The sequence below is a fragment of the Eupeodes corollae genome, chromosome 1 (assembly GCF_945859685.1).
Source record: "Eupeodes corollae chromosome 1, idEupCoro1.1, whole genome shotgun sequence".
In the NCBI taxonomy this organism is placed as follows: Eukaryota; Metazoa; Arthropoda; class Insecta; order Diptera; family Syrphidae; genus Eupeodes; species Eupeodes corollae.
The window spans coordinates 271,880,581-271,907,981 of record NC_079147.1 but is presented as its reverse complement, the minus strand read 5'-3'; the positions used below and the strand labels follow the sequence as shown (position 1 = coordinate 271,907,981).

The 27,401-nt window shown below is 32.1% G+C and overlaps 1 protein-coding gene across 3 annotated transcripts in view; it reads left to right on the top strand.

The window, feature by feature from the left end:
• LOC129938556 (unconventional myosin IC) overlaps positions 1–27,401 on the top strand; it is a 116,707-nt gene that overhangs the window by 83,464 nt on the left and 5,842 nt on the right. The window contains exons 1-3 of one of the 3 annotated variants that reach the window (XM_056046187.1): positions 4,757–5,175; positions 24,230–24,383; positions 24,726–24,841. In XM_056046187.1, the coding sequence (XP_055902162.1) occupies positions 5,168–5,175; positions 24,230–24,383; positions 24,726–24,841 (278 nt within the window). In that variant the 5' untranslated portion in view covers positions 4,757–5,167. Of the gene's footprint in view, positions 1–4,756; positions 5,176–24,025; positions 24,167–24,229; positions 24,384–24,725; positions 24,842–27,401 lie in introns of those variants that run through there. The other 2 variants (XM_056046189.1, XM_056046188.1) reach the window with 2 other exon arrangements.

The following is a 27,401-nucleotide window of genomic DNA, read 5'->3' as shown; positions in this document are numbered from 1 at the left end:
TTCTTAATGTTTTATATTGTGCATTGCACAAAGCAAACCATTAGTCTCAAAAAAAAATTTAAAGGCTAGATTGGAGTTTGCCAAATAAGATCTAGGCAAAAAACTTAATTTTTGGAAACATGTACTTTGGAGCGATGAATCAAAGTTCTGTAGATTCGGATCCGATGGAAAGAAATATGTGTGGCGTCCACAAAACAAAGAATATGATCCATAATACACCGTTAAGACCGTGAAGCACGGTGGTGGAAACGTGATGGTCTGGGCTGCCTTTTCTTGGCCCGGTGTTGGTCCAATATTGAACCATATGATACCATATGCTGAAGACAATTTGCCGGTGGTTTTATGGCGCTTAATGCATGACAATGACCCTAAAAACACTTTAAAACTAGTGAAAAGTGCCTTAGAGGTCAATAAAGTGAATGTTTTAAAGTGGCCTGCTCAATCACCCGATTTGAACCCAATCGAAAATTTGTGGAATGACGTTGAGCAACACATTGAAATACAAAAACCGAAAAATTTAACAGATTTGTGGCAAGAGATACAGAATGCTTGGTATTTAATACCTAAGCAACGCTGTGAGGCCTTAGTCGAGAGCTTGCCAAGAACAAAATATTAAAGAAAATATAGTTTCAGTAACGGTAAGTAACATAACCAAGAAATTTTATTAAAATGTGCTAAATTCATGTCCAGACAAAAATGTATGTTTTCTGTTATTTTTTCGATTTTTTTCTTTCAGATATAAAAAATATAAGATTGTGTTTTGGAAAAAAAATACTTTTATGTGTAAATAATTTAAATAACATAAAAATCTAAATATTTAAATAAAAACAAACTTTGTAAATACAGTTTTGCGGTATGCCCGATATTACAAAAAATTCGTCGATTACATTTAAATGAAAACCATCTCACTGTAAACAGACTTCATGAGATATTAAATTATTTGCTGGGATGGTCCACCCTATGTAATTTCTGTAAGCACGCCCTACATTTCCGAAATAGTTTCCCAACGTGAAGTCTAATCATTCGGCCAGTTACCATTATTTAAAACTTTGTAATTTTGTGTTTAGAATCACTTTAAAATTGATCTTTTTTATATTTCTAATCATATTAAAATTGATATTATTTGTATGTTTTAAATCATACCAAAATTGTTAATGTTTACTTATCAGGCTATCATTATTTAAAATATTTTAATTTTGTGTTTCAAATCACTTTAAAATTGTAAACTTTTTATGTTTCAAATCATATTAAAATTGATATCTTTTTTGTGTTTCAAATCATATCGAAATTGTTAATGATTGCTTACCAAGTTTTTTTCTATTGCTTAGCTAATTTATTTTAGTATACGAATCCAACCATATTCTATTTTATTATTATTGGTTTTTTAACATTTTTTAAAAATTAAATTAATTATTTAGTTCAATCATTTTACTTTTAATATTTTCCTTGTAAAGGGTGATTTTTTTGAGGTTAGGATTTTCATGCATTAGTATTTGACAGATCACGCGGGATTTCAGACATGGTGTCAAAGAGAAAGATGCTCAGTATGCTTTGACATTTCATCATGAATAGACTTACTAACGAGCAACGCTTGCAAATCATTGAATTTTATTACCAAAATCAGTGTTCGGTTCGAAATGTGTTTCGCGCTTTACGTCCGATTTATGGTCTACATAATCGACCAAGTGAGCAAACAATTAATGCGATTGTGACCAAGTTTCGCACTAAGTTTACTTTATTGGACATTAAACCAACCACACGAATGCGTACAGTGCGTACAGAAGAGAATATTGCGTCTGTTTCTGAGAGTGTTGCTGAAGACCGTGAAATGTCGATTCGTCGCCGTTCGCAGCAATTGGGTTTGTGTTATTCGACCACATGGAAGATTTTACGCAAAGATCTTGGTGTAAAACCGTATAAAATACAGCTCGTGCAAGAACTGAAGCCGAACGATCTGCCCTAGAAAAGTTGGCAGAAAATCCGCTTTTTTATCGACAAATTTTGTTCAGCGATGAGGCTCGTTTCTGGTTGAATGGCTACGTAAATAAGCAAAATTGCCGCATTTGGAGTGAAGAGCAACCAGAAGCCGTTCAAGAACTGCCCATGCATCCCGAAAAATGCACTGTTTGGTGTGGTTTGTACGCTGGTGGAATCATTGGACCGTATTTTTTCAAAGATGCTGTTGGACGCAACGTTACGGTGAATGGCGATCGCTATCGTTCAATGCTAACAAACTTTTTGTTGCCAAAAATGGAAGAACTGAACTTGGTTGGCATGTGGTTTTAACAAGATGGCGCTACATGCCACACAGCTCGCGATTCTATGGCCATTTTGAGGGAAAACTTCGGAGAAAAATTCATCTCAAGGAATGGACTGGTAAGTTGGCCACCAAGATCATGCGATTTGACGCCTTTAGACTATTTTTTGTGGGGCTACGTCAAGTCTAAAGTCTACACAAATAAGCCAGCAACTATTTCAGCTTTGGAAGACAACATTTCCGAAGAAATTCGGGCTATTCCGGCCGAAATGCTCGAAAAAGTTACCCAAAATTGGACTTTCCGAATGGACCACCTAAGACTCAGCCGCGGTCAACATTTAAATGAAATTATCTTCAAAAAGTAAATGTCATGGACCAATCTAACGTTTCAAATAAAGAATCGATGAGATTTTGCAAATTTTACGCATTTTTTTTAAAAAGTTCTCAAGCTCTTAAAAAATCACCGTTTATTATGAAATGTCAAATCAGGCAGACGGCAGAATTGCCAAGTCCTTATTCTTAAGTAAAAATTATTGTTAAAATTTAATAAGAAAAAAATAAAGAAATTATCTATCTACCATTCAGTCATTTCCAATAGTCAGCTTTTTCATACAAAATTAAAATCAACAAATATTAGTTCGCAAAATTGTTAAAAATTGATGTCCGGTTCTTTATGCTCTTGAACAATAGAAGATATTTACTTGAAATTAGTTTCATTCATCCATTTTATATTGTTTATATAAGAAATGCTACTAAAATTTGTAAAAATTAGTTTTCGACTTAAAATCTTAATCTTAACAAAAATATATTTTTAAATCAAACTATTTTATCATATGCAAAATATTGTTGGTTATTTTAAAACAAAACACGAAAACCTATAAAGCCTTTAAGCAAGACAAATGGACAGACGGGATGGGAAGTTATCAGTGTGGGTCGCATACCACCCTCTTTTTAATTTTAATTTTGCTACAAGGCAAAGTTTTTTTAGTTAAAACTGTAAAGACGTTTTGATATGGAAAATGCCTGAAGAAAACCTAAGAAGAAAAAGCGAAAAAAGCTAAATAGTAGAACCATATTTTAGTGATAAAGGAAACTTTAAACTAAAACACTTGACTTAAATAAATGTATACCAGAATAAAGGTATTTATCTATGCCAATCCAATTCAATTGAAAATAATTTCGAGGAACGACATTTAAGAATGTATCATGAACTCAAAACATAAATTAAAAGTTGTCGTACATTCAAGGAAAAAATAAATAAATTTGCAGCAAAAATACGGGCCTAAGTTTCTACTCATTATTTTCCTGACCTAAGTTTTTCTTATCTATGTAGGTCAAATAACATTTCTTAAAGGTTAGATATCAAATAATATGAAAACAAGTTGAACCTAATAAAATGCATTTACTCGTACAGATACTCTTATGAAAATATAAACTAATGTACTGATTTAAACCACATGAACACAAATTTTTAGAAATTGTAGATAAGAATTAGAATAAACAGTGGATTAGGAAAAGATTTTGTCTTGCTTCATTTTATCTTATACTTTGGTATTCAATAAGATATGCTTAAAAAAAACACAATTAAGATTTTTAGTGTTTATCATATTAAAAAAGTAATTAAAAAAAAACAAAGTCTTAAACTAAATATGTGTATTTTATAAAACAATACAATTTGGTCTAGAAGCACAAAACAATGAGCTCTACGCCGCTTTGTCTCGTCTTAAAAAACCATCTGTCCGAGTTAATAATATTTTTTGCAATTAGTTTATTTATTTGGTCTTATAGATGATTTCGTAGTGAAAAAGTATTCGAAATTGCTTTGTTGTTAAATCAATATAATCATACACAATAAATTGAAATAGTCATACAAATGAGAAACAATAAATAAATTCACAACAAAAATAAGTTATACTGATAAGAAACTGATAAACAAAAGCTCTTTTTGTTTAATAGACCATTAACGCGGTCCGGATTGCGTACAGTGGAAGAGTAAATTATAAATGCTGCTTATTTCATAAGGGAATACTTTATAATCGTGTGTAATACTCCTAAAACGAAAAATACCAAATACCTCAATATTACATGTAGTAAAAAAGATATTCTTACCACACGTTAGATAAGACCGGGAGCTTTGAATGATAACACACCAAGAAATATCGATGAAGTCGTGATAAGTTATCGGTATCGTGCAAATGTTCTCCACGGCGTATACTTGTTTTTTTTTTCTTCCAAATTTTGTCCAGCTTCTGCTTTCTTCATATTTTTAAGAATATATAATAACTTTTAATAAATAAATGATTCCTATCAATGTACGGAGTTAATTTTATTATTTTTCAATTTGATTTCCTCTCCACCTATGATTACGTGTAGAATAACAACAACAACAACAATTTCCAACAATATGCTGACAACAATAATTTTATCGTGGTTCGATTGGCACCCAAGGTGCGAATATTGAGACTTGAATTGCACATTTGGACTTGTGCTGGCAACAAGTGCGGCAGTTTTTAGTTTCTTCAATTGTTTACTTTCTTTTCATATTTGTATCTAATATTTTTTATTTTTGTGTATTTTGTGTTCTTGTCTTTCGGGAAAACGCATTTTAGCATAAGAAAAAAAAAGAAAAATATCAAAACCTCGGAAAGGGAAGAAAAAAGTAAATAATTTGATCGGGGGGCAAAGTGAAATGTGAAATTTATATATTTATTGCTGATGTAACAAATAATCGTGCGTTTTGTTATCGTTTGATGTTGTCTTTCTTTGCAACAAATTAAAAAAAAAAACATAAATAAAAAGTTATAAAACAAGAAAGAAACTGATTTATGAAAACGTGTTTTTTTAATAAAACTATTGTCGGCTTACAAAGTTTTGATATAAAGTACATTTCTTCAACACAACAAAAAGAAAATGGCAAGGTATGCTCTTGAAAAAAAAAAGAAGTTCTTTATGTGTCAATTTAACAACAATTAATTATTTATTCATTTCAATTTACAGTAGATCTAAATAAACTGAGGACTTTTAACTTTAAATATTTAACTATAAGTTAAAGAAAATTCTCAAGCCTATTTAAGAATTATTCCTTTTTTCTCCTTGGAAAGTTCTTGTTTATGCTGATAATTTTAAAATCCAATTGATAAACAAAAACTTTGAACAATTCATTTGAATTTTTTGAAGCTCAGAAAATTACTATATTTTGAACAATTCGTTTAAATAAATAATCTACAGAAGTATTGGAAGTGTTGAGTATCATCGAAAAGTATGCATGAGCTTCTGTCATAAAATTGTATAGCTCTTTGGGTTTATTGCTCCTTTTATTTAATATTAACCACTTAAATATTAATTCTGAAATTGTCTATATTATGAGCCTCAACAGAAAATAATGAACTGAATTCCAACTGCTTTAAGTGATATTGATAAAGTTTTAATATTAATATTCTTCGTAAGGTTTTATTTAATACAAAAATTCATTCAAGATAACATAAATTTGAAGTGGTAAAGAGATTGCAAATTGAAGGAAAAAAATATATAACACCTTCATATTACTTACGAGTATATTTCTACATGTCATAGGTACTCAAGGCAATATACAGTAAAACCCATTTAAGAGAAACTGCAAAATGTCATCGTCTTTGTTTCGCTTATGCGCGTTTTGAACTTAAACTTGAACTTTGAAAAAAGTCACTTAAAAGAAGCCTTGATAAGAGGAAAAGAATATTTAGTAGATTTCAAAATTCTATTAACTGAAAGCTACAAGCAAGTGAATTTATTTTATGGAGTTGCCGGAACAAATGCCATATTTGTGATGAAAATGTTGTGAAAGTGATAAATAAAGTAGAAATGAAAACTTTCAGCAATTTTTTGTTTCAATTTAAAGAGTTTATTGACATTTTTCGACATTTCAAGGTCTGTGTGTGCTTGTGTACGTACGTTCGTACGTCAGTACGTTCGGGAAGCTTTTTTCTCCGTCAATATCTCAAGAAACAGTAAAGAGACCGAATTCAACTAAATTTTATTATAAAGACTATCAAAAAACTTGAGTACAGTGTAAATTCCATAAGTCGAACTCTCAAAATGAAAGAAAAAAAATTCGAGTTGCTGCTTTTCCAATTAAAAAACATAAACAAAACTAGGAACAAAAGGGGGTTTCCCAAATAAGAGCAAATTATTTAGAATGTTTCTACTGATCAAACTTCTAAAATAATTATAGTATCCTTAGTTAATTTCGAAAAAGACGTTGAATAAAATGGGATTGCCCCAATTGGATAAAAAGTTCGAGTTAAAGAGACTATTTGACATCAAACAGAACATAAAAAATTCGATTTATAGAGACATTCGACTTCTAGAAATTCGAATTATGGAGGGCAAAATTCATAAAAATAAGGTTGAAAACTCAAAGTTCTTAGTAAAATTTTGAGTTATAGAGAAATTCGACTCAAGGAAGTTCGAGTTTTGGAAGTTCGACTGTAGTTTTTACCATAGCAATTTAAACCAAGAACGCTAGACATTTGAATTAAATTTGATATTAAATATTGTGACGTGATACCGAACTAATACAATTTAAAAAAAGAAAACAAATAATGTTTTTTTTACAAATTAAAAAATAATTGTCACTTCGAATATTTTACAAACAAAACAAGATTTTATCCACAAAATAATGTAATGCAACGAAGAATAACGTTCTTACATCCTGTAAAATTTGGAGAAAAATCGAATTGGTCTAAAAACAACATTACCCGTGTTTTGTTGGAAAATCTATCCATAGTGTAGAAGGATTTTACACGAATAACAAAAACAATATCCACAGTATGAATAACAACGATAAAAGTTAGAGTAGAATCTTACTATGGATGGGTTTTTGACATTTATACGAGTCTCCAATGGATCTTATGTGATTTCGTTTTCAAATGTTGGTAGGATTGATATTGCATTTGTATCTCGATGGCTGTGTCCGTTGAGTAGTTGTGCATTTGGAATCATGTGTTTTCCATGGGGAAAAAAATCTCTTACTGTTGATATTATTTAGTTTTGTTAATAAAAATGGACTAACTGGGCTTATTTAGAAGAGAAAACAATGGAAAAGATAATTAAGTTTTGCTATTTTTCCACCAAAGGTTTTTCTCAGTTAGATTGAATAAATGTTTTTGGTGTTTCCACCGCACAAGAAGATTTAAAAATGATTAAGTATGACAGCACTTTCTAAAATGCAAATGGTGTTTGGATGTTTTTGATGTGTGAAGTGCAAGTGAGATAGTTTGATTCGTGTTCAATAATGAAAAATTTGTTCAGCACCATATAAGAATATGCTACCTGCTCCATGTCCTTTTTTTGTAAATTGATTAAAACAAAACTATATTTTTTGTACGCAAACAAGCAAGTAAACCAACTCCTCCACACAGATAAGTCTTCTCAAATTTTGACTTGAATCGGATCTCCGATGGGAATCGAGGCGAATCAAGCTCATTTCAACTCGATTCAGGTATATAAAGAATTGAGGCGATCTTTAAGCTCGCTGCAACACCACATGTTAATGTAGAAGTCTTCGAACAAACCCCCTCCTTGAAGCAATTGTTAAATGGACTTTTTTTATAGGATCTCAATTTCCAGATGGTTTCTTACCATTTCTTCTTAAAAATTATTAGTTTTAGTTAGATTTTTTTCCTAAGTTAATTTTAACATTTGATTTCCAGAAAACTTTCTTCTATTTGTGTGTTTTTTTATTATTATTCTGACAGATCTTCTATCAGTTGTACCAATAATTAAATAAAAAAATCTGGCTACTGCAAATCGTTTTGTTGGCAATTTCTCACTGTACTATATAATGGAATACCAAAAAAAAAACCACTTATTATTAAAAGTTGGTTAAAAATTTATTTTTGACTCAAATATTTTTTTAAAAATTAAAAACATTGGCTTCAAACCAATTTCATCTTATAGAAAATATTTTGTTCGACATTCAGTAAAATTTGATTAAAAATCCAACATTCAGTTTTTTTTCATAAAAATTTCAATCTATAAAAAATAGCACGCAATTTTTTATAAAAATTAAAGTTCCAATCTGTATTTGGTTAGAAAAGGAATAAAAACTTTTAAGAAATGCCATTGAAATTGGTAAAAATTGGATTTCGATTAAAAATCTTGCTAACAAAAATAGATCTTAAAATCTAACTATTTCATTTTTTTAAATATTGTTGCAAATTATAATTTTTTTGTTTAGAAAAATTCAAGTAACGAAATATAAAAACCTACAAAAACAAGAAAAAATTGTTAAGAAGTAATTGTCGACTCAAGTATTAGGAGAAAAGAAAAAGATATTCACTTCAACTTATTTTTGTTCCACAAAATATTGTTATGAATATAAACTTCCCATTGGATATTTTTTGTAATGGTTCCGATTTGTCCAATTGAAAATTTTGACATTTCTCGACATTTCAAGGTCCCTAGAGTAGAAATAAAAGATTTTTAGAAAGATGTCTGTGCGTGTTTTTCGTACGTCCAAACATTCGCGACGTTTTTTTCGTCGTCGATAGCTCAAGAACCAGAAGAGATATCGACTTCAAATAGATTTTGTTATACATATAATAAGGCAGAAAGCTGCAGAAAGGGCTCTCAAGAAAATTGTGTGGTTGGTTTTTACCAAAGCAGTTCATAAAAAATGTGAACATTTTGGTTAACCCTAAATATCTCATGAACCAAAAACGCTAGAGACTTGAATTAAATTTTTAATTATATATTGTAACGTGATACCAAACAAGTATATTTTTTGAAAATAAAAAAAACAATTAACCCTTTTTTTAAATGAAAAAAACTAAAAAAATTTGTCACCTCTAAAATTTTACGAATACAAAATAATTGTATTTCCAAAACAATTGTTTGCAAAGAAAAATAACGTTTTTAACATCTGACAGTTTTTTTTATAAAAAATAAAAACCTAAACAAACATTACTCAAAGTTGTTAAAAATTTAATTTCGACTCAAATATCTTTTCAAAACCTTGAGATATTAGCTTTAAACTACTCTTATCTATTAAACAATATTGTTGTCAATATTCAGTAAAATTTTGAGAAAAATCTAACTCATAGTTTTCTTACAAACAATAAAAACCAAAAAAAAAAAAAAAAACAATGCTAAAACTTGTTACAAATTTATTTTCGACTCAAATAACTTTTCAAAAACTTAAAATATTATCTTCAAACTTTTTTTAATTCACAGAAAATATTGTTTTTTTTATAAAAATCCAACGTCCCGTTTTTTCGGTTCTTGATATCTCTCAAATTAATTTCATTCATCAAATTTGTAAAAATTTAAGAAATGCTACCTGAATTGGTAAAAATTTGTTTTCGACTAAAAATCTATTTACAAAACTAGGTTTTCAAACTAAACTATTTCTTTACATAAAAAGTATTTTTGGTAATTTAAAAATTTTTAAGAATAATTCAACGAACAACTTTTTTAACCCAACACGAAAACCTACAAACTTTAATGCAAGACAAATCGACAGATAGACAGGATGGCAAGTTGCAACACAAACTGACAAAATATTTTTCAGGTATCCGGGCTTTTCACTTTAAACTTAAGCAAACTGAAATTGACTTAACATGTTTGAGGTTTGGGTTTTCTCTTGAACTTTATTTTCTAAGCGGGTTTTACTGTGGTATTATTTAACATTGAAATCTAGAAAATCCTTCAAGTGAATTATATTTAATGCCGAATTATGCAATCTGAAGATTTAATTTTATTTTTTTTTATCAAAAACTTGGTTAGATAAACATTGTTGAGAATATTATGCTTCTATATATTTAATATATTTTTTTCTCGATACAATTATATTAATGTACAAATGTTGAAGTGGCGCTTGAAATGCTTGAATTTTGAAGTTTCATTTAAAAATATGAACATACTTAATGCTTAAGTTTTTCAGTATAAAATTAACATTATAAACGGAAACAAATTTAAACTCTTTTAAGATTCCTTATAAATATTCCTTATAAATACAAAATTTTACAAATCATCGAATTTCACAATTTGTTTCTGTACACATTTTTGAAGGAAATTGAAGTCCTCACAATTAACGTCAAAGTAAATATTTTCATTTTTAACATTGGATTTTTCAAAAATCAACCAAAACAGATTTCTTCAAGAAGTTAATTTTCCTATTAATACTTTTTTGGTAATAGAAAAAACCTTTAAAAAGCATTGGCAATCGAAATTGATAGGAAAGTTTAGTTCCAACAGTTTTTAATGATATCGACAAACGTTATTTCAACAGTAAAATCATTTTTTTTCATGACCCAGTCTTAAATGTACCCTTTACTTATCTACCAAAAAAAGAGGATGGGATGCGACCCACACTGATAACTTCCCATCCCATCTTTCGATTTGTCTTGCTTAAAAGTTTGTCTATATGTACTGGAATCAATTTTTTGTAGATTTAATTTTTTATGAAAAAACGGACTCTTGGATTTTTATCTAAAAATTACTGAATATCGAAAACAATATTTTCTGTGAAATAAAATAAGTTTGAAGCCAATATTTCAAAGTTTTGAAAAGATATTTAAGTCGAAAATCAATTTTTACAAACTTTTGTTAAATTTTGTTTAGGTTTTTAATTTTTTGTACAAAAACTGTCAATTCGATTTTTTTTCCAAAATTTACTGAAGGTTGACAACAATATTTTTTAAAAGATACAAGTAGTTTAAAGCCAATACATATCTACAATTTTTAAAAAGATATTTGAGTCGAAAATCAATTTTTACCAACTATTATACATTTTTTTTAGGTTTTTATTTTTTGTAAAAAAAACTGTCAATTCGATTTTTTTCAAAATTTGTCCTAATGTTGAAAACAATATTTTTTATAAGTAAAAAATAGAAAGAAGCTATTATCTCAAAGTTTTGAAAAGATATTTAAGTCGAAAATCATTTTTTACCAACTTTTGTAAATTTTTTTTCGGTTTTTAATTTTTTGTAAAAAAACTGTCGATTCGATTTTTTTTCAAAATTTCATTTAATGTTGTAAATAATATTTTTTGAAAGATAAAAGTAAATTTAAGCCAAAATCGGAAAGTTTTGAAAAGATATTTGAGTCGAAAATCAATTTTTACCAACTTTTATTAATTTTTTTGTAGGTTTTTATTTTTTTTTTGTAAAAAAACTGTCGATTCGATTTTTCTCAACATTTTTCAGAATGTTGAAAACAATATTTCTTATAAGAAAAAATAAGTTTGAATCCTACATTTCAAGTTTTTGGAAAGATATTTGAACCGATATTCAAATTTTACCAACTTTGAGTAATGTTTTTTTAGATTTTTATTTTTTTTATTTTTTATAAAAAAAGCTGTCAATTCGATTTTTCTCAAAATTTTAGGAGATGTCAAAAACATTATTCTCCGTTCCACAAAATTGTATTGGAGATGAAATCATATTTTAGAGGTGAATTTTGGAGGTGACAAATTTTTTTCAGTTTTTTTGATTTATAAAAAAAAACCGTTTAATGGATTTTTTTCAAAAAATATACTTGTTTGATATTACGTTACAATATATTATATAAAACTTAATTCAAGTCTCTAGCGTTTTTGGTTGGTAAAATATTTAGGGTAAACCAAAGTTTTCACCTTTTTTTCAAACTGCTATGTTATAAAAACCAACCACGCAATTTTCTTGAGAGCCCTTTCTGCATCTTTCTGTCTTATTATCTGTATAACAAAATTTATTTGAAGTAGATATCTCTTCTGGTTCTTGAGCTATGGAGGATGATAAAAACGTCGCGAACGTACGGACGTACAAACGTACGTACACACGCACGCACAGACATCTTTCTAAAAATCTTTTATTTCGACTCTAGGGACCTTGAAACGTCGAGAAATGTCAAAATTTTCAATTTGACAAATCGGACCCATTACAATAACTTCCTATGGGAAGTAAATAATCCAAAATTAACACAATTTCCCTAAAAGTTTTCATATACGAGTAACTTTTTTCTTTTTGATTCATTTTTATTTGGTTAAGCTCAACAAACCATTTTCCAAATTTCATCAATGAACAGAGAAAGCTTTAAGTTACATTCGCCGGCAAAGTTTTCTTACTGGTATTAAAATTGCACTTTTCCAATGGGTTTTGGTGGCCTTAATTCAAATTTGACTTTAAAATAAATGAATCACAGCGGATTTTTGAAATATCATTTTTTTAAATTTGAAAAATCACGTATTTAAGGCTTTTTAAAAACTATCTAAATTTATAAAATAGCTTTTTTCAATAAAATCTGTAATGGTTTTAAAAATCTATTATTCTTTTCTTTAATATTCAATTGAAATATTTGTATTATTTTATAAAATATTCCAAAAAACTCCAAAAGTTATTAGGTTTTTCTTGTCTTACAAAAATATTAAAGAAATGCGAAACCATTTTTGCTAAACTGGTTTTCAACTAAAAAAAAAAACGGTTTGAAAGTAAGATTTGCTTTTGTAACGAATCTGTTGCCTAAACAATTCAATTAAATCAGGTTTTTGAAATTAAAAAAATTATACAAATAATGTTGAAAAGGGGTATTTTAAAAACATGAGCAAATAGTTAAAATAAGAGTTTGGATTTGAAATCAGCACTAAAAATTAAGTCCAAAACGTATTTTCCAAATCTATTAAAGTATCAAATACGAGTTTTTTTTTCCAAAGCTATATATAGATTCAAATAAAGACTCAAAACTAATGAGAATTTCCAGATACTTAAAGGCTTTTTTTAGACTTAGTTTTAACTTAAGCTCAAAAACCTCTGTTTTTTGTTGTTTTTAGCATAGGTAGGTAGATTCTACAAACGTGATGTGATAAAAAAAATTTAAAGGCAAAATTTGAATTGAGAACATCTTAAACCTTTTCAAAAGTACTGTGTTGTTTGTGCAACTGCAAGAAAACGTAATTTTGCCGAACAGTGTAATTGAATATATAAAACACAGTTAAATCAATATTCTAATTCGTTACTCTCTATAATATATATAAAAATACCTATATTTTATAACTTTTCCAATTTCGAAGTTTAAAGCTTATCGAATAATAATATTTGAAATCCTACTTTTGTTGTTATCAAAATTTGAATTATTTTTATATCAACAATCTATATTATCTGCTGTACTTTATCATCTTGATTTTATGTCAATACTTCAAAAAAATAGCACCTGTTTTATTAATCAACATTATGCATGTTAATATCAAGCAATCAATTAATGTCTTATTCATTATAAATAATTCCCCAAAAGTTAAAACATATTTAAACTTTTAATAACAAAACACAATTTTGTAGCAATTTGAGTCTTTCTTTATATTATTGACATTATTTATGGTTGTTTCTTACCACAACTTAACAAGCTAATATTTTATTTTATAAAATTAGAACAACCAACTGATATATTAATGCACATAATATAATTTACAACGCATGTTTTCCAGTGTAATATTGAAGGTCTTATGCGGTTTTGTTTGATAATTTGAAGTTCTATTGCTTTTTATATAAAAGTAAAGTACTCTGTGCTAATTTTAAAATATGTACTTCAAGAAGTTAATTTAAGATTTTATTGTTTCTGTTTTTTTTATGAAACAGTTGTTATTTATCAAGAACTAAAAATTACTTTATTTCTTTGTATAAACAAAGTGTCGCAGTTGCAGGAGCAATCTTAATTGATGAGAGACGTTGTATTATCAGTTGCAGCTTCAAAGTAATTGCCCTTTGTTGAACAGTTCCGCTTAATGTAAACAATTTCTATAAATTTTGTATGAATCATTATGGGAAAAACTTTTGTCTAGGCCATCAATGACTTATTTTTATAGCAAATGATGTCAAACATACAACGAAACTCTAAAGTCTAGAGATATCGTATACATGCGGCCATGGGTTTGTGGTTTGGAAATTTGTTCGAAATTGGTATTAAATGAGTTGCTGTGCAGTGAGGGTGTATTTTTTTAAAGAGTTTAACAAAACTAATGGTATTTCCTGCAATTTTCAACAAGTGAATTGCGTCATAGGTCTTTTATCAATAGAATATTTTATCAGAACAATCAAATAAAAGACAATAGCGTCTACGAACTTTATAACTAACTGTATTTTTTCCATAAGAGCCCTTATCGACTTTGGAATTGAAATAGTGAAATTCATATCTTTACGAATCTTATGTTGTTTTTTTCATTTTTAAAATTATGTTAATTTAGAATTCTATGAAGGTACGAGATATTTTAAATCAAAATACGTTTTTGAGATTAAATCAACTTTTCAAACGAAAATAGACCTAACAAAATTAGATAGCTATCGCTGCTCTTGACAATTTACCAAGGCCGTGAACGAATTATCACATTTTTTTTAAACAGAATCTTAAACACACACATTAACACTTACATGTCATGTTGTAAGTAACAGTCCTATAATATAAATAAATAAAATGAAATCCAAGACACCAGAAAGGAATTATCATTTACTGATATATTTGTTGTTTAACGATAACTTGTCAAATCTACTCAATTTGTATATTGGGACTCTCTTTTCGTTGTTTCATGTTGGTAGCGCTGCCATTTAACAACTGTTAAACTCAGCTGTCAATCTAAATGTCATAATATTAATGGACTGTTTTTTATTTACAATGGGCAAGTTCAGAGAATATAAGGGACTTTATTTTAAATCAACTACATTCTTTGAACGTACATTTTAACCAAAGCAATTAGTTAGTTTTTAAACTCGGAACTTAACTTCACTTATCTCCTCCTTGAATTGATCGAGCAATTGCAACATAATTGTCTACAAAACACTCCTAAGCCAAGCTACAAGCCCATCTTGACTTGTATTTTGTATTTAAAATAAATGTTACTTATTCCTTTTCCAATTTTACAAGGAACCGTTTTACATAAAACATCAAATAGAATTTTGCACAAAATAAATTAATCACAGAGTAATAACGTTCAACTTTCAATTGAATGAAAAATTATAATTACCTGTCATTTTGACATATATAAGTATAATTGGGCAGGTTCAGACGACATAAGGGACTTGAAAGTAAGGCAAGTTTCTATTATCTGATTGGCAAGCTGGCAAAAAATTGCTTTCCAATTAAGGCAACTTTATTGGAAAGTTGACTGGAAAGCTAGTCAAGAAAAATCTCCCCAACTATCAAGTCAAGTGAACTTATGTCACAATGACAATTGATGATGTGTTTTAATTCAACTGAAAGCTGAACTTTATTACTCCATGAATTATTTATTTTCTGCACAATTTCATTTAATCTTTTATGTAAAAGGGTTCCTTGTCAAATTGGAAAAGAAATAAGTAATATTTCTCTACAATACAAATACAAAACACAAATCGTGATAGATTTGTAACTTGCCTGAGGAGTGTTTTGTAGACAATAATGTTTTTGATAGTTTTGTACGATTAACTGAAGGTAGAGGTTAGTGAAGTAAAGTTCCAAGTTTGAAGATTATGGCAGTTGAAAAACTAATTAGTTGCCTTGGTAAAAATGTACGTTCAGAGAACGCAGTTGACTGCAAATGAAGTCCCTAATGTTGTCTGAACCTGCCCATTGACTTGATAGTTAAGAAGATTATTTTTGACTAACTTTCCAGTCAAAAATCAAATCAAATGGGGTGGCGCAACAGTCCGTTGTGAACCAGGGCCTAGGGACTTACAACTCTCAACCATTCCTGTGTGCGAGTACTGTTGTCAGGAATGGAAGGGACCTACAATTTTATGCCGAGTCTGAACGGCTAGTTTTGAGAAAGCACTTTTTCATGACAAGAATTACTCTTGAAGGATTTGTCAATTCCTCGCAAGAGGCAGTACCCGAGAAAATTATTTTTTTTTTTTTTAAATTAAGGTGGCACAGGCAGGGATTGAACCCAAGACCCCTTGCATGACAGTCCAACGCACTAACCATCATGCCACGGGTACTACAACTTTCCAGTCAACTTTCCAATAAAGTTGACTTAATTGGAAGGCAATTTTTTAGCAGCTGAACAATCATATACTAGAGACTTGCTTTACTTTTAATTCCTTATGTTGTCTGAACCTGTCCGATGACAGATTAACAATTCGATCAGCCCGTTAAAATTATGAAAATTTATTACATAAGTGGTGATTCAAGTGTAGCCACTTTGTTAGCATTTAAAGTTCATTATGGTCTTTATTACTAAGCCACTATCATAAAAACTCTGAATAAAAAGTGGAAGCTATCATCATTATGCGCTTAGTTACTGATGGTCCGTATTCATCGATTTTCGGCATTCGAAGCAATTGAACGTGTCGCACCTTACGAGTACTCTTTCTTGGATTAACATTGAAGATCATAACTTGGATAAAATGTGGTTCCAACGAAATAAGTGAACATGAAAAACAATAATATGAATTATACAGGGTTTTCTATTTTGCGGTTTCAAAAGTAAACGTAAATAAAACACTAATAAAATATTTTATTTTATGATATTTGTTTTTTTTTTACCACTTTTTGACACATATGGGGCGGTATCTCAGCCATAATTTGACTAATATGGGTTTTTATGTGCTCAAGACTTAAAGGTTTATCACATGGTCTTTCATATAGCCTCAAAAAAAAAGTCCAGCGGTGCCAAATCACTTGATCTTCGTGGACAGTTGATAACGCCACGATGAGAAATTGTGCGACCAGAAAATGAATCTTGCAATAAACCCATATTCGCTCAAGTTGTGTGGCATTTGGCACCCTATTGTTGAAGTCGTATTCTTCAAAGGCAGGCAAAAAAAGTCGGTTATCATATGACCATAAGGCTCCGAATTGACAGTGACTGTCGTTTTCATACCTCCGGAGCAAAGAGAGCAGCAAACAGTGACTTTTTGTGGATGTAATGGCCGCTCTTCAATTACTTGAGGATTCTCAAAACCACAAATACGTAAATTTAGTTTTTAACACACTCACCGAGTGAGAAATGTACTTCGTCGCTGAAGTAAATTGTTTTCGAAAAATCGCCGTCCATCGCTTGTTGTACAAGCACCTATTTGACGTGTATCTACGACGTTGTGAATGGTCAGCTGACTTCAGTTGTTGTGTGAGATGGACTTTATATGGATGTGTAGAACCAAATGCAAAATACGCCATAATGTGCCGTAAGACAGTCATAATTCCTGAGAATAACGAGGAACCGACACATTCGAGTCTTCAACAATACTTTCACTAACAGCAGCGATATTTTCAGTGGTACAAGCGAAACGATGATGCACAGACCTTACAATATCTGTAATTCATCTATTCCCTTCAAATTTCTTCACAATTTTGCCAATTGCTTGTGTAGTTAGACGATTATGAAAACCATAATCTCCTCTTAAAGCACGATATGTGTCTGTGGCTGTGGCAGAATCGCCATTTTTGTAGTAAGTTTTAACAATTTGCACGCTTTGTGTGATAGTTAAGCGATCCATTTTCGTAAATGTCAGACTTTGAACTTTTTTTTTTTTAATTCATTTTATTAATTCATTCTTAAACCTATCTTAAAGCTAGACAAAAATTCATAAAACTAGCCTAATTATCCATAACTTACAACTAACTTAATGGTCCCATACGGACACTCTAAGCTAAACTATAACACTAATTACTAATGCTTTTCGGCCTTAAGATCTATTTTACTTCAATTTAAATTTTATTTGTTTTGTTTTTATTAGAAAATTTTGAAAAAAAAACTAATATCAATAACCTTTTTTATTTATTTTTACTTACAAACTACTTAAAATAAGGTCCTTAAATAAAACACAAAACTAACTTAAACTACCTATTCTACCTATAAACTACTTAAAACTAGAACAACCACAGCAGCAAATCTACCTATCTTACATTTTTGTTTTTCATATTTTGTTGTCTTTTTTTTATTTATTCCATTTTTTCTTTTTTTTATTTTTTTTTATTTTTATTTTTTTTTTGTTTTTTTTTATTGTTTTTTTTTTTATTTTTTTTTGTGCCACCATGCCTATTCTACTTAAAACTAAACCCTAAAACTATAAAACAAGTATGTATGGCTTAGACCCCATCCCGACTACCCACTATCAAGTGCCGATTGAAGCCACCAAAACTGGTTCTCCTGCTTCACCCTATCAGTTCGGTCCTGTTCGTACACAGCCCTACTGAACCGAAGGAGCTCCGCTCCACCTTGTGCCATGACGTCCCGATTGTACGGGAGTCGCCTATCCACGGTTCTTCGTCTGACGTGGTAGATTAACGGAACTGCCAATCTATCCTGTATCAGACCGCATTTGTCTAAAAAGAGGAATGCCTCTGGTGGAATAAAGCCGCTCAAGCGTGCACTTTTAAAATACTCGTCGGTCGGATAGAACGCCCCGAAAATTAAATTGTTGGTCGAAGACATAGCTCTTGCAATGTGACCTCTAACGAGTTTTATCACGAAATTGTCAATTCTGTTGATTCGAGCCCCGTTGTATAGGACCTCGTTGGAATAGTAATGCACATAAGAAGATTCGGCTGTTCGATATAAGCGGGTACAGCGTCGTAATCACTGCTGCTCGAACACCCGAATCTTCTCCATCTGGAAAGGGACAACGTTGAACCACACAGGACAACCATAAACGATCATTGGTCGTATGAGGGCCATGTAGCAAATTACCTTCACTCTGGGGTCAAGCCGCCTGCTAAAAAACAGCCGTTTCGTCAGTGCGAAGGCTCCTCTGGCCCTGGTCAGAGCAGCATTTATATGTCTGTCGAAATATAAATACTGATCTAACCAGATACCGAGGTACTTCACTACACTTTTGCTCGCTAATGGCTGCCCGTGAAGAGCAACGATGACTATCTTGCGCCAATTCTTACACGTATCCCTCGTGGCCCTAGCCAACGGAGTCCGGAACAGAATGGTCTCTGACTTCTGAACATTTATTTTCAGTTTCCAGTCGTCGCAATATCGCTGAATCTTGTCGAAATCACGCTGCAAGAGAATTCTAATAACCTCAACCTTTAGAGCCGTTCAGACTTTGAACTGAATAAAACAAAATTGGCAAATGTCGAATTCTAGCACTATGCTTTTGAAACCATAAAATGGATTATCCGTTAAAAAAAAAACTTACTAAAACTTGATAAAAATTGATTTTCGACTCAAATATAATACGAACGATTAAAAAAATTTTAGTCTTTTAGAAAATATTGTTTTCAGAATTCAGTAAATTTCTTATAAAAATCCAGCATGTATTCTATAATTTTTAAAAAAAGACAATATTTTTTTTGTTTATATAAGAAATAAAAAGAAAATTGGTACACATTTTTTTTCTGCTAAAAATCTTATTAACAAAACTAGATTTTGAAATCAAACTATTTCATCACATGCAAAATTTTATTGTTAATTTTGAGTTTATTTTTTAGAAAAATTCAACTTACAACTTTTTTAACAAAACCCGAAAACCAACAAAAAAAAAACTAGCAAGAAATGGTTTTCGACTCAATTATTAGGAGAACAAAGGCAAATATTGAGTTCAAATTATTAATTCCACACATTGTTACGATTACGAGTATGAATAATTTTGTTAAAATTTTAAGCAAGGCTAAACGTGGGTTTATCCTGAATGAAATAATATATTCTTCGATAGTAAAATACATCATTTTATGCATCTTATTAAGCTTTACTTTCGAAACCAAAAAATGAATGACCTTGTATTAGCATTCCCCCTATTTGAATAAACCAAATGTACTTATTTTCAAAGCGATTCACTCATAATGCTGTAACTTTTTTCTACATGACCAACAAATTGCAACTATTTATAATTTTCTTCCTCTTACTCGTTTTTTTCTTTTATGGTGCTATTTTCTTAATTACTTTCAACGTTGCATCATCAAATACCAATGTAAGCAAATCTTTATCATAATTTGAACACTTAATAGACAATAAATGTAATTTATGTTTCCATATACGTAAAAGTAAAATGTGAAGTGTTTATCATGGTACGATGTTTTATAACTTAAGACACACTTCTTCAGTGTTGGATTCAGTTTAAACCTAAGCTAATCAGCAAATTATGTCAAACAACACTATAGATTAAATGAAAATATGCAACAGACTATTTAAGTTAACTGTGTTAAATCACAACTAAAAACTGGGCTTATTGTAAAGATGTAATCATTTTAAATTAGTAATTTTCATTGGGTTGTTTCAATACTGAAATACAGAAAATATTGGTATTCCACAATGTTCCGCTTTGTCTCCGACTCTGTTGATTACTTACTTACTTTAAGGTAGCGCTACAGTCCGAGGCGGACCTGGGCCTCAACATTCGTCTCCAGCCAGTTCAGTCCCTAGCTAGCTGTCTCCAGTTTCGCACGCCAAGTTGGTTGAGGTCCTCTACCACCTGGGTGCGCCACCTGAGTCGCGGTCTTCCTCTACTGCGCCGTCTCTCGGGATTGGATTCGAAGACCTTCCGGGTTGGAGCGTTGATGTCCATCCGCTCTACATGACCTAGCCATCTAAGCCGTTGGACTTTAATTCTGCTAACTAGGTCAGTGTCGCTGTACAGCCCGTACAGTTCGTCGTTATATCTTCTCCTCCATTCTCCATTTATACGTACGGGACCAAAAATCACACGAAGAATTTTTCTCTCGAAGCACCCTAAGACGCTCTCATCTTTCTTTGACAGGGTCCAGGCCTCAGCGCCATAAATGAGAACCGCGATGATGAGTGCCTTATAGATGGTTATTTTACATGCTCGAGAGAGGACTTTACTTCTCAATTTCCTTCTAAGTCCAAAGAAGCAGCGATTTGAAAGAGTTATTCTTCGTTTGATTTCAGCCCTGGTGTCGTTTTCTGTATTAATAGCGGTGCCTAGACAAAGTCCGTAACTACCTCAAAGATATAGCTGTCCATGGTGACGTTTTGTAGAAGACGTTGTTGTTCAGTGTCCTTTTTTGATGACAGCATATACTTGGTGTTATTGCCCTCATTGACCACTAAACCCATCTTCTTCGGTTCCGTCGCAATGCTCAAAACCGTTCCACTGATATCACGCTTTGATCTTCCAATTATTTCAATATCATCTGCGTATCCGAATAATTGGATGGACCTTTGGAAGATTGTGCCTCTAGTGTTGACAGTTGAGTTTTGCACAATCCTTTCCAGAACGATGTTGAAGAAGTCGCATGACAGTGTGTCGCCTTGTCTAAAAACTTTTTTTGACATCAAGTGCATCGGTGAGATCTTTTCTGACCTGGATAGAGCAGGGTGCATTTTCTATCGTCATTCTGCACAAACGGATAAGTTTGACAGGGATGCCAAAACTAGACATTGCTCTGTAGAGCTCTTCCCTATGGATGCTGTCATACACGGCTTTAAAATGGATAAAGAGATGGTGGGTGTCGATTTAAAGCTCCTGGGTTTTTTCCAAGATCTGCCGTAGTGTGAATATTTGGTCGATAGTGGACTTTCCTAGTCTGAAACCACACTGATAAGGTCCAATCGGGTTGTTGACGAATGGCTTCAAACGTTCACATAATACGGCAGAGAGGATCTTATACGCAATGTTAAGGAGACTGATGCCTCTGTAGTTGGCGCAGTTTAGAGGGTGTTCTTTCTTATGTATCGGGCACACTTTGCTGAGATTCCACTCATCGGGCATGCTTTCTTCTGACTATATTTTGCAGATGAGTTGGTGCATGCTCCCTACCAAGTCATCGCCTGCTGCTTTGAATAGTTCGGCAGCGATGCCTTCAGCTCCAACCGCTTTGTTTGGCTTAAGTTTAGCTTTCTTCACTTCGTCAAGGGCGGGTAGGTGGAATTGTTGATCTTAGTCGCCGAGGTTGAGTGGCTGTATCTTTCTTACAGTGAAAATCGGTTCGTCATCGCCGTTATATAATTTGGAGAAGTGGTCTTTCCATATTCTCAACTCAACATAGACTACGGTTCCACTATGATGTTCACTTGATCGTCCTTACAGGCTTCGGTTCGAGGCCTTTTACCTTTTGGTAAAATTTACGAACCTCATTCCTGTTGTGAAATTCCTCTATCTCCTCGATCGCGTGCTTCTCGTGCTCTCTTTTTTGCCATCTAAGAAGCCGGTGTTCCTCTCTCCTCTTCAGAGAGGATATAGTCCTTTTGTGCAGCGCCGTTTTGTATGCCTCTTGTTTCGCTGCGTTCGCTTGCTGACATTCGTCGTCAAACCAGTGGTTTCGCCGTTGTGGCCGTGTGAAACCTAGCACTTCAGAGGCGGCATCTCTGATGGCTGCAAGGCAATGTTGCCACTGGTTTTCAATGCATGATGCAGGCAGCATAGGTTACTAGAGACTCAATCGAAAAAGGACATGGTAGTCTCTTGCGATTGTAGCCGTCTAACGTCGAAACTTCTTACAGTACTTCCTTGTTTTGGCTTGGATAGGGATATCCGTAGCCGTACCTTGGCTACAACGGGGTTGTGGTCCGAGTCAATGTTGGCTACTCGGAAAGTTCGGATATCCTGTATACTGGAGAAGTGCCGTGCGTCGATCGCAATGTGGTCAATCTGGTTGACGGTTGATTGATCAGTAGATTTCCATGTCCCCTTGTGGATATTAAGATGTGTGAACTGCGTACTAGCTACCAGAACGTCTCACCCCGTAGCAAAATCGATCAGCCTGAATCCGTTGTCGGAGGTGGTGTCGTGCAGGCTGTATCTCCCGATTATGCCACCAAAGATGTCTTCTCTTTCTAGCTTGGCATTAAAATCTCCTAAGACAATTTTAATGCTCATATGTCTTGTCCAAGAGCTCGAAGAATATGTCTTTGGTGTCTTCATCTTTCTCCTCTGTTGGGGCATGCGCGCATATTAGGCTTATGTTGGCGAATTTGGCCTTGATGCGGATCGTCGTGATGCGCTCACTCACACTGTTGAAACTCAAGACTTTTTGCCTGAGCCTAGTTCCAACAACAAATCCACACCCAAAAAGACGCTGTCTTTGTTCTCGGTAGCAGTCGCCGTAGTATACATCGTAGTCGTTTGGTTTGCGTTTGCCTGGTCCATCCCATCGCACTTCTTGGATGGCTGTAATATCTGCCTTGCAGCAGTTTAGGGCTTCCGCTAATTGTTCGGCTGCACGTGGTCTGTTAAGGAACCTAACATTCCACGTACAGATCCGAAGTTCGTTGTCCTTATTTCGTTTGCGTGCGTTGTCAACAGTGAATCCGTCCGTATCCGAGGCTTGGTGGTGCTGCGCAACTAAAGGTATTTTTTACGTGGCCAAGAAGTCAACCCGACGGACGGCACAACCCCCAACCTGGGGGGCCAGATCCTTAGTATAACTCTAAGGACAAGGAGCCGGATAAACCGCTCCTGTTGATTGTATTCATAAATAAACACTTTTCTGAAACTTCTTATTCATTTTAAATTTTCAGGTTGGTTTATAGATTCACACCTTTGTCCTTCGGATATGGTTTTGACAAAAGCTTTTTAAAAGCTTATTAATTTCTTATATCGACAGTACTGTCCAATGGGGTTTTATTAACCCCTTAGAATTGTCTAGTTTCAAGACTCAATGTTGTCGGTAAAGCATAACTCGAGATTCCTATAAACACTCTTCAATTAACCTTTAAATTATATTTCCGATGAATGGAAAAGTGTGGAGAAATCATTATTTCAGCCGCACATCAAGAATGAGCGATGCTTTTTCCAATTCTGTTATACCCTCAGATATTCAAAACTTTAAAATCAGTGTGCTATCTCTATCTTTCTTAAATCCTATAGAGTAGCTATATTCAACCCCTTTAGGATTTAAAAATGTATAAGATTACACTTGAGGCTAAGATAATCAAACAAAAAATATATCAAATCTAAATTCTATAACTGTCAGCATTTTGAAATTAGAAATGTCTCCAAAATTCAAGTGTTTTTGATTGAACTAAATTATTCAGATGCAATAAACAGCCTCAAAATTATGAATCAATTCAATTTAGAAGTTAATAATTAAGATTCACGTAAAAGATAATAAACAATTGACTTTATTTTATTTGTATTGCAGCACAAATTTACCTGCTAAACACGGCGCAATGGAGAAAGGACTTCACGATCGGGATCGTGTTGGAGTACAAGATTCTGTTTTGTTGGAAAACTATCAAAGTGAAGACGCATTCATTGATAATTTGAGAAAACGTTTTCAAGAGAACCTCATCTATGTAAGTTAACTACAATATTTCAAGTTATTTTGTTTATGATGATTGTTGATATAAATAAATTATCATTATTCATTTCGTGCCTTTTTGAAAATTTGCTACAATTTGGCTAATTATGCATTCATATTTATAAAAATAGACTATGATGAACGGTGTAAGATGATTCTTTTTATTTTTAAATAGTTGATGTCTAATTCATGTAAAGCTTTTATCACTTGTACGCTTTGCACTCAATACATTGCACTTGAAAAACTTGTTAAATAACTTATTTCACACGGATTTAATGATAATAATAAATTGTTTTTTTCTTTTTTTGTTGTTGTTTTTATTTGTTTTTCATTTCAGACATACATCGGTCAGGTACTGGTTTCAGTTAACCCTTACAAAGAGTTGCCAATTTATTCAGAAAACGAAATCAAGCAATATAGGAACAGACATTTCTTTGAAGCACCACCTCATGTGTAAGTTTATTTTTTTGTAATACATAATATTATTAATTTTTTATTTAGGCAATAAGTGTCAAAATATAAAAAATTTAGGATTTACGCATATTATTTAGATTTCAAACTATTTAATTTCATTTTGTATCTATTTGTGCAAGTCTGACTTCGACAATATGTAATGTATATTGGTCATTAGAAAGTTACCGTTTATTGTGGAATTGTGAATTTATTGTGGAAATCGAGTGGAGTTCTGCTTTTTTATATCCTTCCTGAGCAATCTGAAAATAGCTGCCTACACAGAACGAAAAAAGTCATCCTATTGAACGTTTTGGTAGTCAATTTTTAGCCGATACCCGCTATAGTCAATAGAACAATTTTCGGTTGTCAATTTTGGGATCCAAAATTTTTTACAATTTGCTAGTTAATATGACAACTGTAGTAGTCAATATGACAACTTTGGTTGAAGGAATTTGAAACTCCGGTTGTCATATTGACTAATATGACAAGAGTGGTAGTCAATATAGCAACTGTGGAAGTCAATAGAACAATTGCGGTAGTCAATAGGACAACTGCGGTAGTCAAGATAACAATTCTAGATAGTCAATTTTGGGTCGTCAATATGACAACCAAATTGTTATATTGACTACCGGAGTTGTTCTTTGGACTACTTTTGTTGTCATATTGACAACCCAAAATTGGTAATCGAAAACTGTTCTATTGACTATCCAGTAGTCAATGTTTAAAAATAATGCTGTCATATTGACTACTTTGGTAGTAAATATGACAATTTGGTAAAATTTGAGGCTGACTATCGACGATTGTTAATATGACAATTTTTTTTCTGTGTATGAGCTAACCAAAACTAAATACCTTTCAATGAAAAATTGTGTGATTACACGGCTGGCAGATTTTGTTAAAAAGACTGAAACTCTCATTGTCAGATGAGATGTCACTAACCTCTTCCTTCAGTTCATCGTACAAAAACCAACAAAAGCATTATTGTCTACAAAACACTCTCAGGCAGGCTGCAAGTCAATCACGGTTTCTATTTTGGATTGTAAAGAAATATGACTCCTTTCTTTTCCAATTTGGCAAGGAGCTTTTTTAATTGTGCAGAAATAAATATATTATGGAGTAATAAAGTTCAGCTTTCATTTGAATAAAAATCATGATCAACTGTCATTTTGCAAAAGTAGATTGGACTTGATAATTAGTTAGATTTTACTTTACTAACTTTCCAATAAAGTTGCTTTAATGGGAAGGCGTTTTTTAGCAGCTGGCCAATCAGATACTAGAAACTTGCTTTACTTTTAAGTCCCTTATGTCGTCTGAACCTGCCGAATAATGTTTCTGACAGCATTGTCAAACAAAGATTGTAAGAGATTTGGAAACATTTTTTTACTTAAAATAATTATCAGAGGACATATCTAGCACCAAGGTAGCAAAATTGGAAACACTGTCCAAAAATTGAGGGAAATTAAGAGAGATCAACAATCTTTATAGAAATCACCACGCATTCTGATTTTTTAGGGTTCAGGAAAAGACCATTTAAATAAGACCAGTTTGAAATTGCGTCAAGGTGTCAAGCAAGGCCCCATGCTTAATGAGTCCAAGAGGACAATTGAAGTAAAGTTGAAAGTCGTTGGCATACCGTATGAACGGTTTTTGACCAAACTTTGAAGTTCATTAACATAGACACAGAATAGTAGAGGACCTAATATCGACCCTTGAGGAACACCGAGCGCATTAGGTAAAAAAAAAATGCATAGACGTTCACCAAAAAATAAGAATATATAAGCTTAGCGGAAATTAAACTGCTGCATAAGTTTTTTACACAGAATGACATGTTTAATAGGGTTAAAAGCCTTAGAAAAATCAAACAAGACTAAAACAAAGTTACATCGTCCTTATCCAGCGCTTGTCTTATTTCTTCAGTCACGCAAAGGAGTACTGTCGTAAAGCTGTACTAATTTTGGAACCAGATTGTTTTGGAGGGAACAAAAAGTTTGCTGTAAAATAAGCGTTCATTTGTATCTGCAAAATTCTCTCAAAGACTTTAGAAAAATAGGGTAGAATTGAGATAGCGTTTTTAGAAAGTGGTATGATTTTCATTGTCTTTCAAAGGTCTGGTAAAACTCCAGGCATCAAAATAGTATTAAATGCATATGTAATGCATAGCAATGTATTAGATAAATCATTTTGAAAAAATTAAGGTTAATAATATTGTTCACACCGACAGTACTTGACTTCACCTAAAGCAGACTTTTAACAACATCAGCACCATTAACAGAACGAAAACTGAAACTAGGGTGTTCTAAATGTTCATTGACCTTATCTTCTACGTGTCCCCAAAGAAAAAAGTTATTGATTCGTTGCTTGCGAGGCATGTGTCGCCGCCGTGCCGTCTTTTTGAAAAAAATGTGGACCAATCAATATCTTCCTATAAAAGTTAGCTCGATAGATGACACAACACTGCTAACCCAAAAACCGAACAAAACATTGACACGTTAAGGATGAACGATAACTTTGCTGCATTTTCAGCACCCAATCCGCAAAAATACGACGTTGCTTCTGTTAA